General features: G+C 38.7%; 1 protein-coding gene across 5 annotated transcripts in view; it reads left to right on the plus strand.

Annotated features, from left to right (window-relative positions):
• The window catches only part of EFR3A (EFR3 homolog A), a 148,388-nt gene that overhangs the window by 109,146 nt on the left and 26,442 nt on the right, over nt 1-12,800 (plus strand). For all 5 annotated transcript variants that reach the window (XR_005594154.1, XM_039524981.1, XM_039524982.1 and 2 more), the window contains 6 exons: nt 3,514-3,678; nt 5,308-5,422; nt 6,394-6,445; nt 10,970-11,142; nt 11,744-11,819; nt 12,451-12,612. Coding sequence is in view for 4 of the 5 variants with exons in the window: in XM_039524981.1 (XP_039380915.1) it covers nt 3,514-3,678; nt 5,308-5,422; nt 6,394-6,445; nt 10,970-11,142; nt 11,744-11,819; nt 12,451-12,612 (743 nt within the window). In the remaining variant the exon portion in view is untranslated. The remainder of the gene's footprint in view (nt 1-3,513; nt 3,679-5,307; nt 5,423-6,393; nt 6,446-10,969; nt 11,143-11,743; nt 11,820-12,450; nt 12,613-12,800) is intronic.

Genomic DNA, 12,800 nt, shown 5'->3' on the forward strand with positions numbered 1-12,800 from the left:
TATATCTGGCGCTATAGCGGCGCCACTCCAGGGGGTGCCCAGCCAACCCACCGAGTGTTGCTAGGGTAAAAATCTTCCGACGAGCGTGCACGCGGCGCGCGCACACCTAACTGGAATGGATACAAGCAACACATCTCAAAGAACAACAGTTACAACGGTGAGTAACTGTCTTTTCCAGAGCGCTGGTGCTATAATTGCTGGTGTGGCCTACCATGATGGTTAGAGGGCCTCAGACCTTTATAAGCAGGAATTCTAGGGGATGCAGACTTGAGTAATTATGTGAGAGAGACCAGGGCTGTTGCTTAATCAGAGAGAAACCAAGGTCTAAGAGTCTCCACAATGACCGGCAGAAGGAAAACTTCTAAGTGAAGAGCAGTGGCCGAAGGGCCCAGAGTGGGACTGGCAGAGCTCCTTCCACAGAAGGAGCTGGAGAAGGACAATTGGGAGTCCTTGGTAAGGAAATTCGGTGAAGCCCTGATACAAAGGTAATTGTGAAACTCTGGGGAAGAACCAAAAGGGACTTGAGCCCAGGAACAGTGCTGAATTTTATGTTTAAGAAATGAAACCCTAGCGGAGAGACTTTGTGATGAAATTCAATATTATGTTTTTGATTTTTGTCTAGCCCTAAATAGGAGGAGAAATTGAGACACAGCAGTGCACCCACTTGGGGAGGTGCCTCTTATGGCAGTAAATATATGTATCAATACTGATCCTTAGAACATGAGAATGGTCTGACCCAATATGGCCAAGAGTCCATCTAGCCTAGTATTCTGTCTTCCAACAGTGACCAGTGCCAGATGCTTCAGAGGGAAGAGCAGACCAGGGCAATCATCAAGTAATCCATCCCCTTGTTCAGTCCCAGCTTCTGGCAGTTGGAGACTTAAGTACATCTGGAGCATTGTGTTGCCTCCCTAACCATCTTGGCTAATAGCCATTGATGTACCCATTATCCTTGAATTTATCCAGTTTTTTTTAACCTAGTTATACTTTTTGACCTTCATGGCATCCCACAGAAATGAGTTCCCCAAGTTCAGTGTGTTGTGTGAAGGGTACTTCATTAGGTTTGATTTTAAACCTACTGCCTATTAATTAGAGGGGGTGACTCATGGTTCTTACATTATGTGAAGGGGTAAATAACACTTCTTTATTTACTTTTTTCCAACAATTCTTGATTTTATGGACCTCTATCATATCCCATCCCCTTAGTCGTTTCTTTTCTAAGATGAACATTTTAATCTCTCATCGTATGGAAACTGTTCCATACGCCTAACCATTTTGTTGCCGCCTTCTACCTTATCTAATTCTCGTGTATCTTTTTTGAGATGAGGCAATCAGATCTGCACACACAAGTCAAGGTGCGGGCATACCATGGATTTATATAATGGCATTCCGATATCTTCTGTCTGAGTATCTATCTCTTTCCTAGTGGTTTCTAGCATTCTGTTTGTTTTTTTTGACTGCTGCTGCACATTGAGCAGATGTTTTGGGGGAACTATCCACAATGACTTCAAGATCTTTCTTTAGTGGTAACAACTAATTTAAACCCCATCATTTTGTATGTATAGTTGGGATTACTTTTTCTGTTGTGCATTACTTTGCACTTATCAACATTGAATTTCATCTGCCATTTGGTTGCCCAGTCACCTGGGGTTGTTGGGTTTTTTTGATCCCTTTGTAACTGTTAACAGTCAGCTTTGAACTTAACTATCAGTAATTTTGCCACCTCTCTGCACACTCCATTTTCCAGATCATTTATGAATATGTTGAACAGCACAGGTCCAACTACAGATCTGTGGGGGAGATCACTATATACCTCTCTCCATTGTGATAATCCTTCATAATTATAAAATCAATATTAGGCTCCAACCACCAGTGAATGCATTACGGTGATGTGATTCAGTGTTGCTTTTCATTTTCTCACGTCTCATTAGTAATTGACATTCTATTAGCCTTAATTAAGGCATCTGAAAAAGCTTTCCTTCAGCTTTCCTACAGGCTACTACTGACCTAGCAATATACTTTGGGTTGGTGGCTTAATTCTGTTATGCTCTGAATGCATGGAAAGTAGTGTTCCAAAATACACTGTGCTCTTCAGAATCTGAAAACACAGAGTTATATTTATGGTTTCCAGATAAATTTGCCATTGAAAATATATTTAGAATTTCATAAATGGGCACATCATACAACTGATGATTTAAAATTGTTTTTAATTTGAAAAATTGGGAGTTAAATACACTCTTAATTTCTTAAATGGGGAAATTTATTTAACTTAATCGTGAGGCTTGTGTATAATGGAACTTTTAAATTATTTGGAAGACATCAGTCTCCCTCTCCCATTTTCATTCTTTCCTCAGTGCTATTCATACACAGCCTTTGTGATCTTGTGTACCATTTAACTCTCTCCCTTCTAACGATAACCCTTGAAATACACAATTTCATTATGTATAACTATAATTATTAGTGTTTTTTATAAAATCTGAGGAACCAACAAGAAACCGAAGCCAATCAAATCATTTACTTTGTGGGAACTACTCTAACCTAAGAGCTCCTTTTTTTTTCTGCTTTGTTTCCTCTATTGCCCGCAGTTTGTTTTTCATTTTTGATTTAAGCAAGGGCCTGATTCTTCCAGATGTAAGGTGGTCCTACTTGCACAAATAGACCTATTAGCCTTGTCTACAATGTGAAAAAAACCCATTGCTGACAACAGAGGGGTGAGCTGAAAAGGTTTAAAAGCAAGTGTAGACAAGGACAAACCATTCAACACCACAGAAACAGTGGTCAAAACTGGGTTGGAACCCTAAGCCTAGAAATGAAGTAGGATTTAACTGAGGTTTCTGAAACCGTTTAACTCAGTTTGTTCTTAATGTAACTGCAAGTGTATGTATGTTATAATAATAATAAAAATAATAATTGGAGATGTACCAATCTCCTAGAACTGAAAGGTCATTGAGTCCAGCCCCCTGCCTTCACTAGCAGGACCAGTTTTTGCCCCAGATCCCTAAGTGGTCTCCTCAAGGATTGAACTCACAACCCTAGGTTTAGCAGGCCAATGCTCAAACCACTGAGCTATCCTTACCCCAGTTGCATCCCTTGATGACGCCTGTTAGCAGCAGTTAATTTTCCTAATGTAGACAAATCTTCAGACTTTAATGAGAATATGCATTTAAATGTTACCATTATCAAGCTCTTAGACTGGAAAGATCAGGGACTTAGATGTGTGCGTGAAAAATTTACCCTAAGTCTCATTTTCAAAAGAGACTCAGGGACAGATTTTCACTCTTATACCTGCTTATAAAGAGTGTTGCCATCTTTAAAATAGCCATAATGCTCCCTGTGGTTTTGTGTTGAAGACTTTGAGTTTCTGACTGCTTGCTTACTTCAAACAAATCAAGTTCACCTGTGCTTTTCAGCATAATCTACAATTCTCTTGAAGAGGGGTTGTTGAAGATTTGTCTAGTTTTGTTAGGCATTTTTCATTTTTAAACTACAGCCATTATATCTATTACTTTACAGGCCCAACAGTCTTGGAAGTGTTTAATACCCTACTGAAGCACTTGCGTCTCAGTGTTGATTTTGAATTAGGTGAGAGGCGTAGCTCAACTGGCAGTGCCAGTTTCAGCACAAGCTCCAAAGAAAGCGACGAGAGGATTGTCCAGAATGCCATTATTCAAACAATTGGTGAGTGAAGGGTTGTTTTTTTCGTTGAGCATAGACTCACTTAAAAACTGACATGGGTATGAACTCTAAACACAGAGCACTCCTCTAAGTAAAGGTCTTGCCATTCACCTCTTCTCTGTCTCCCCTCACTCCCACCAAGATAAGAGTAAGGTGTCTGACTGCCTCAGCTTTTAGAACACAGGCTGGGTTTGTGGGGTTGAGAGTTAGAGGGAGCTGTCTTTTTACTTGTTAAGTGGGCAAATAAAATTTCAGTCGCTGACACACAATAAAAATGGAACTCTGTCACTTCGGCCAAGTCATATTGCTGATGAATATTGTGCTTTGGAAAAATACAAATAAAACCTGTGGGTTTATGCCTCTTACCTAAAACATAACCCTTGACATATAAAGCTGCTGTCTTAAATTTCCATATATTAATGTATGCAGTGTATCATTCATATGTATATGATATCTGTATGATATGAAAACCACCTGGGCATCACAGTATAAAGTAGTGAGATATATTTTAAGTGTTACTGCTTGGAAACTTGATAAAAAATCAAATATATCTGCAACAATGACACCTACTGGCCACTTGTATTTATAGGGTTACTGCAGTGTTTCCAAGAGACATAAAATCCTGTTTTAGCATCCATTCTGTAAATAATTTCATTAGCATAACTTCTCTCTTTTCAGACTGTTACTTTAGTGCTATTTATGTTGCTATATATTTAGTGAAAATTATTACTTTAAATTTCCCCCAATTATTTAGGTCTGATCCCCTCAAATTTTTGTTCAGCAAATTTGGAAAATTAATCTGTTTCTTAAATTTCTCTATACCTTAACCCTTATGACTGCAGTAACTATTTCTCAACTTCATTGTAAGACTCAACTTTCTTAAGAAAAACTCATGGTTTTAGAAATCTTTCTAGCTCAAAAATCCAGATTTAACATTAATAAAGGTAATAATTGGAGACATTCCAATCTCCTAGAACTGGAAGGGACCTTGAAAGGTCATCAAGTCCAGCCCCCTGCCTTCACTAGCAGGACCAATTTTTTGCCCCAGATCCCTAAGTGGCCTCCTCAAGGATTGAACTCACAACCCTGGGTTTAGCAGGCCAATGCTCAAACCACTGAGCTATCCCTCCCCCCTTGCTACATTACTTTATTGTAGTTTATAGGTGAAGAAAGAGCCTAGTCATATTCTTGTAAGAGTTCTTTTTTGAGCACCCCATTCATGTTTAATAATAGCATAGGAAAGTGCAAAGGTAAGGAATTGAATTAAATTTTGTTCTAGCTTGGAAAATTTCCAGCTCCTGAATATTCTGTTACCTTGCAATTAATGTCAAATGCCCTGGTTTAAATAGTATAATTACTCATGAAAGATGAGACTAGAAAGTGTGTGTGTGTGTGTGTGTGTGTTGGGGGGAAGAGGCAGAATGAGGCAGTCGTGACAAGCTGGTGTATGCTAATGAGCAGAGTTGCACAGATGATGACTCCGCTATCTATTACAGCCGTAATGCAAACTAGAAAATTGCAAAAGGTACAGGAGACCCAGATAAAGTAGATATTTTATTCCTTACATTTATTAACCTCTGTAGTATAAAGAGAGTAGCCTGAAATGTCATCTTTCTCTCCATTTTTATTTAGGGTTTTTTGGGAGCAATCTCCCAGATTACCAGCGGTCAGAGATTATGATGTTCGTTATGGGGAAAGTGCCTGTTTTTGGGACATCCTCACATTCGCTGGATACAAGCCACCTTGGGTTTGTACTTTTGTTTTTGTTTTTTGAGCTTCTGAATATAAACTCTTTTCTGTTCTGAAGACCTGCTAAAGTAGAACTTCTTAAAATTGGAGTTTAAAATAACTCACAGCTGTTAGGTTTCTGTTAAATGTGAGAGAGAAACAAGCCACACACAATGACAGCAGTATGAACCCAGCATCCAAAATGCAACTTTAATTACAGTTGATTGGAAAGCCCTACATATGCACTACAAAATTTCTGCTCTTCAAACTCATATAGGTGTTTCTAAAAATCACTGCACTTAATGTTCCATTAATTCCTTACATTTTTAGGAAGTATTCTTTTAGTCATGGAATTGTCTTCTGGCTACAAATTTTTAGACAGCTGAATAATTCAGAAAGTTTTCTGCTTCATTCTATACTAATTGACTTTAAGATTAAGAAGGAGTCACGGTGGAAGAATTTGATGCTGAACTCGTTTAACTTCAGATGGCTTCTTTTTCATTTTAAAATTGGGTCATCAACATGGACACTTAAGGCCTGATTTTTCAGAAGTGCTGAGCAGCCACAATTCCATTTGAATTCATTGGAAGCTATGAGTGCTCAGCACTTCTGACATTTAGGCTCAATATATACCAAATTCAGCACTTCATATAAGGAAGCATTCAATATTGGTATACTTCTGAAATTTAGGCCTCTCTATTTATAGCATCATCCTGTGTTACTTTTTATGTTCTTTGTGTCTAATTGCTTACTCAGTTGTGTGCCTTCCTGTAACTGTCCCTTTGAAATAGTTTTTTACCAATTTATTTGTACCTCTTTTGTAGGTGTCCACCCTTTTTTGGTTAGTCTTGTACCTTGCTCTCCTAGCTTGTTGTTTTTCTCTTGGCACACAAGAAATGATTAAAAACAGTATTTGTGGTTGAATAATATTTTGAAGTTATCCAGAGAAATTGATTCAAGCTAACTTTTGAGTATCTCCCCCGATTCTAGGGATTTGGGAACTAGGCGGATTCAGATCATGTTGCTGAGATCTTTACTTATGGTAAGCCTTATCTGTTAAATATATTTTCTAAAAAATGCTATAGATAACTTATTCTGTAAATGCACAGAATTTTGATTCTAGTCAGATTATGAAATGTGGTGTACATGTTCACACTACCAAGATATGTAGATATATAGAGTGAAATCACAGCTACTCAAGCACAGGTTCTTTACAAGTAGCTCAGAAGTTAATCCTCCACTCCCACAGAATAGTTCAGAGGATGTCAGTCATAACTGGGACTGTAGGCCCAAAGAATGCCAGGGAGTTGAAGTGGCTAGTTCTGCCAGCAGTGCTAGCAACCTCAAAGTGGAACATTTTTCCCTCTCCACCACTAGGAGAGCTGAAATTGGTAGAACACTTTCTATACCCTTCTAAGGTGTAGGAGTGGGCGCTTATTAAGCACCCAGTGCCTCAGGAGGCGTTATGGTTTAAAATGGCATAGCATTTCAGGCACCATCACTCAGTTAGTGCCTCACCTCCCAAGCCTTCTTCATCTTCTTAAAAGGCATAATTAAAAATACTGATTTTTCACAAATATAGTCTTTTAAATTTTAAAGTTTCTTCAGCCATTCAAATTCCACTTAAATATGAAATTTACCAAATGACCCAGGGCTCTAGGAAACACCTTATGAGTTTCAGTTGGTTTTAATAACTCATCATTGGTAGAAGGGGCAAAAATGTTTGTAAAGTGACTTAGATTGTGGTTTTGATCATTGTTGCTATATAATAGGTAAGACTCCGATTTTGTCACGGAATCCATGACTTCCAGAGACCTCTGTGACTTTGGCGGCGGTAGCTGGGAGCTGCAGGGTCCCCCCGCGGTAGCTGGGAGCTGCGGGGAACACTGGCCTCCAGCAGCGGTGGGGGGTAACCCTCAGCTCTTAGCCGGCAGTGCCAGGTACCCCGCAGCTCCGGGCCACCAGTGGTGACAGGGGGTACCCCACAGCTGCCCAACCAGGGAGGGAATTGTGGGCACCCAGCAGTTTCCCATAGTTATTTTTAGTCAAAGTCAGGGACAGGTCATGGGCTTCTGTGAATTTTTCTTTTTTTATCCATGACTTTGACTAAAAATATCTGTGACAAAAATCTTAGCCTTAATAGTATGCATACACTAAAAAGCCTACATATATGTAACCCCAGATAAATTTACAGTTAATTCTCCCATTTTATATTCTCTGTATAGTCTATGGGATTTATTTAATTGAACAAATGAGAAAAGAGATTCAGTTTAAATTTAATTCAAAATTGGTCATTGGGATTGAATCCAGTGAGCAAACAAATGTTCTCAGTATATCTCAAACCTCACACGTTAATCAGTTATAAAACACAATTCTATTCCTGTTATTATAGTGGAACTTTGATTTTATGATTTTTATAACAAACTTCAAAGACTAATAAAACCAAATGGCAAGAAGTCATGGTTACTGTAGCATTAAATGATCAGGTAACTGCAAAAGAATGGAAAAGGGATATCCTAAATGCATGGGGGTTTCCATGAAACCTCACTTGTTTCCTATAATGCCCATACATTACTGACTCACTATAGCATCTCTTTTCTAAGTGGTTTAAAGGAGTCTGACACATTTCAAAAGGTCTCGTGCCTCAGGCAGGATTGAGAACTTGGGACTCTCTACGTTCATAGCCCTAATGAGGCTACAGCATAGGGTTCTACAATTTCCTGTGCAACTGTTTTTGCAACACCAATGATGAATATATGCAGCTTCTTCTACACAGTGCATACAGAGAGCTTAATTTTCTGCTTATGTAACTGCATTGACATTAGTAGAGTTATATCAGCAGAGAATTTCTCCTGTTGGCATAAGCATTTGAAGACTTAGATTAGAAAGAGTAGACTTGGTCTGAACAGATGACTGGAAATCAGGAACTTCCAGAACTCTAATCTCAACTCTGATATTGGCTTTGCAACCTTAATGTTGTTTTAACATAGTTTTGTGTAATTTCCTAAGTTTTTAAAAAACAAACGGAAAAAAATTCCAGATGTGGCATCATATTGAAACCCTTCTGGTTCATCAGCTGGGTTGGAACCTTTAGATCAGGGGTAAGCAAACTTTTTGGCTCAAGGGCCACATCTGGATATAGAAATTGTATGGTGAGCCATGAATGCTCACGAAATTGGAGTTGGGTGCGGGAGGGGGTGAGACTCTGGACGAGAATACAGTCCAGTGGGTGCAGACTCTTCTACCCATTTCCCGCCAAGTTTGACCCCTTCTAACCCATCTCCTCCAAACTATTCCAGTTTTGTTTCCTCCCTACTGCTTGACTCCTCATCCCAATCTCTAGTCATGAGACTTCTCATCGCAGCACCCGTCTCCTTGCCCATTTATTTCTCTGTCTAAATCTCAGTCTCACCCTCCCTTGCTCCCACTCGCTTTGTCCAATTTCTCTCTCCATGTGTTCCTTGTCCAATATCAGTCTCCCTCTTGCTCCCAAGCTCCTTGTCCAAGTCTCCCTTTGTCTCCTTGTCAAAATCTCTTTGCCAGCCATACCTTATTCTACCCTCCACTTTTTGGGTCATTGTCAGTTCTTCCCCCCCCCTTGTCGTCCCCCCCATTCCACAAACTCTTGTTCTGAGTCTCCTTGTCCAGCCAGTTCCAATCTACACTTCCTCCCCCAGCTCCTAGTCTCCTTGCCCAAAAACGGAGTCTCCCACTTGCAACTCCCATTCAGAGTCACTTCGCATGATTGGTGCATGCACAGTCTGGTTGCACGTTGGAGCTGTGAAGCATTGGAGTTTGGATCCTGTGAGGATGGATTTTCAAAGGTGCTCACCTACCATTTAAGCACCTAGGATATGTCTGCTACACAGCAATGGAAGCTTAGGGTTAGCAGGACTCGAGTCAGCTGACCCATGTCAGGGAACCTCTGGGCTTGAGTGTCTACACTGGGTTAAGGATTTTCTCACCTGTGCTCGAACCTAGGGCTCTGGCGTCCACACTGCAATGCACATGCCTGAGTCAAAGTAACCCAGTCCCAGAGTGCCTAGTGCCCCCCTTACCCACCCCAGTGTCAATATTCTTGCTATATAAATGTGTTGCACTGTGGGAAAACTTTACTGCCCACTCTGGTTCCTAACTCTGACAGTGCTATAAGGAGCACATCAGTACATACACTGTATAATTAGCTCCTTTAGTGGCTGTCTCAGTATAATGACTGCAGTTTGAGGAGGCTTTATACTGATTTACAATCTAATGTGAGAATTGGGCTCTCCACCTTTAGACTGAGTCACATTGGCAGGAAAATGCACATGTGCACCTGTTCTTAAGATAATTAGGACATCAGTCTCCAGGGCTGTCAAACTATTAAAATGAAACTTTGCAAGCCTTAATTTTTTAAAATGGGATGTTCAATGAAGACATTTTTGTTTGGTTTGTTTTTTATATATTTTTGTCTACTTTACGTATTTTCATTAAAATTATCTTGTTTTAATTTGCTAATGTATGTCTGAGCTGAAATTTTCAGGGTCTGGTGTCTGCCCAAAATGACTTTAAAAAAAAAATCAGCTGTTTGACTACACAGAGTGGGGGGAAAAGTTTCATCACTTATTTTAAAACAAAAAAAAAACACAACCTTTTTTCAAAAACAGATGTAGTGCAGAAAGTGGTGTGGCTAGGAAATTATTCAACCGTAAAATTGCTATTATTGAGAGGAGTTATATTTACATTTTCCAGTAAAATTGGTCAAGTTTTAGGGTTTGAAAGTAGAATGTTTTGTATACACAACACTTGCAATATGAATGTGGTTTTTTACCAATTTTCTAAGCAAAGAGAGGCTGTATTGCATCTGCACATGTGGTTGGGTGACCTTAGATAAGTGTACAAGGGAGAGCTTGTTGCATACATGGTTCAGCTGCTAAGGGACAAATTGAATGAGGCAGGACTCCTAACCTCATTCTTTAGACTGAATGGTTAAAAACCTTCAGTGCCTGGAGCATAGTTTTCTCAAATATTTATTATCCAATTTCATATTGCGTCCAGGAGCTTGAAATATGACATGTAGATGCTGATTCTCGAACTGCTTTCACACAGGCTGAGGGATCTGCCCACATGGATACAATTGTACAATAAGGGCTTTGAGGTCATGAGCCAAAGACAATTAGTCAATGGGGAATCTTTCCATTGACTTTAGTGAGTACTGGATCAGGCTCTAAAAGAGGCAGACCTTTGCACAAACCGTTGCCTCATTCAGTGCACGTCTTTCATGGGACAGGGCATTCCTGTAATATCCAGTTTAAGGAATATATATATATTTTTTTACAGGGAGAGGGAGACCCAGAAATTCTAGTTTCTAAAAAAAATCCTCTTAAGATAATATTAAGAATGCATGAATAAACAGTCAAGTCAGGAAATTCCAAGTTAATTGCATTTACAAATGAACCTATCCCCCCAAACACTTGAACAAAACCTACTCACTTAGAAATGGAGTGGAAATTGAGAATAATTCTTATCTGCTAACAGAATAATGGTTTACAATGGTATTACTTATGTTCTCTTGAATAATGAACAGGTGACTTCAGGATATAATGCAAAGACTATTGCTGCTGCTCTTCCTGCCCCATTTCTTGATCCTTTATTGTCTCCTTCACTCATGGAAGACTCTGAATTAAGACAGCTGGTCTTGGAAATATTGCATAATCTTATTGATCGGCATGACAACAGAGCAAAACTTAGAGGAATAAGGTAGTGTTCTGGTTTTCATGGCTTCAGTTATAATAATTGTTTCTAGTTTAATATCCAAATGATAAAGTAATGCATATAGTTAATTATATTTTTTCAAAGCACAAACATTTTAATGCACTATTTTCCCAAACTGTAAGTTGTTAGATATGGTGCCTTGTACACATAGCTTCCTGTGTCTTATTGTTTACTATGCGTTTTAGTAACACTGTAGCCCACCTTGCCATAACAAAACTGGAAAACAGTTATATTGATTGAAGGACAGAGATGGTTCTATGTCCAAGCCCTAATATATTATTTATAAATGAAAGTTCTGAATAGCTGTTGGTTTAATTAAGTTTTTAATTGTATTTTTGCTTTGTAGAAGATAGTTGTTGCTCTGTAAAATGCAATCTTCTGTGTTTGAGTCATAATTACTTTTGTTTCCTTCCTTTAAAACTGAAAATTGAATGTGATTGTTAAACATGGATATAATTAAAATGGAAATTGAAAGAATGTTTTGAATAGATCATATATATTACATAGCTGTTTTCCCCATACAACTTCCCTTAACAAATTATAAATAGGTTATTTTATTAAAATGACATACTTGTTGCCTTTGTAGAATAATACCAGATGTTTCTGATCTAAAGATAAAACGAGACAAAATTTCAAGGCAAGATGTGAGCTTCATGAAGAAGGTAATAGCATGAAACAGTTATCTTTTCCTTTTGAAGGAGCATGTAAAGTAGCTGAATCATTAACTCGTCTTTCTTTGCTGCAACATTTTCACATCAAATTAAAAATCTCAGTATAAAATTCTTTTATAAATTTATTTTAATTGATAGCACCTTAAAAGCAAGGTACTGAATCATTTCCAAGACAGTTCTGTGTACTGAAGAATTTACAGCTTAATCTCTCATTCAGTGAAAGTACTCACATGCATGAAGTTAGGTACTTTGCAGAATCAGGACTTTAATGACTTTAAGCCCTGATCCTGAAGTAAGTTCCATGCACCCAGACTCATGTGGAGCACCAATAACTTCATTATGGTCCTCCAATACAGATCTAATCCTCAGGTAAACAAACCGGCCCAGCCTGCCAGGGTGCTTACCCTGAACAAGCGGCAGACAGGCTTCGAAAACCACTGTTTTAAACTATTTACATAAGACTGAAAACTGTGTTAACGTAAAATGGCATATTACTCTAAAACTGCACTCAAGGTAGAAAAGTAGTGCTCTTTTGTTTAATAACCTGTTTTGGTGTATTTTAAAATAATCTTTATTGACAGTATCTTTTCAGTATTGAATGTCCCTTTTCTGCACTTTATAGCACGGGCAGCAGTTGTACAGGCACATCTACTTGGGCTGTAAAGAAGAAGATAATGTCCAAAAGAATTTTGAGCTGCTGTACACGTCTCTAGCTCTTATAACAATCGAACTAGCCAATGAAGAAGTGGTTATTGACCTCATTCGACTGGCCATTGCTTTGCAGGTAAGCTTCAAGAATGAGACTTGGATTAATCCATTCATGGATTTATTTATTTAATTACGTTATGGGTATCAGTTATTGGACCAAGTTCTGTTGGTGAAAGAAGCAAGTTTACACAGAACTCTTCTTCAGGTCTCAGAAAGGCAGCCAGTGTGTCTCGGGTAAGTACAAGGTGGAACAGATTGTTTAAC

The sequence above is a fragment of the Mauremys reevesii genome, linkage group 2 (assembly GCF_016161935.1).
Source record: "Mauremys reevesii isolate NIE-2019 linkage group 2, ASM1616193v1, whole genome shotgun sequence".
Classification (NCBI taxonomy): Eukaryota; Metazoa; Chordata; order Testudines; family Geoemydidae; genus Mauremys; species Mauremys reevesii.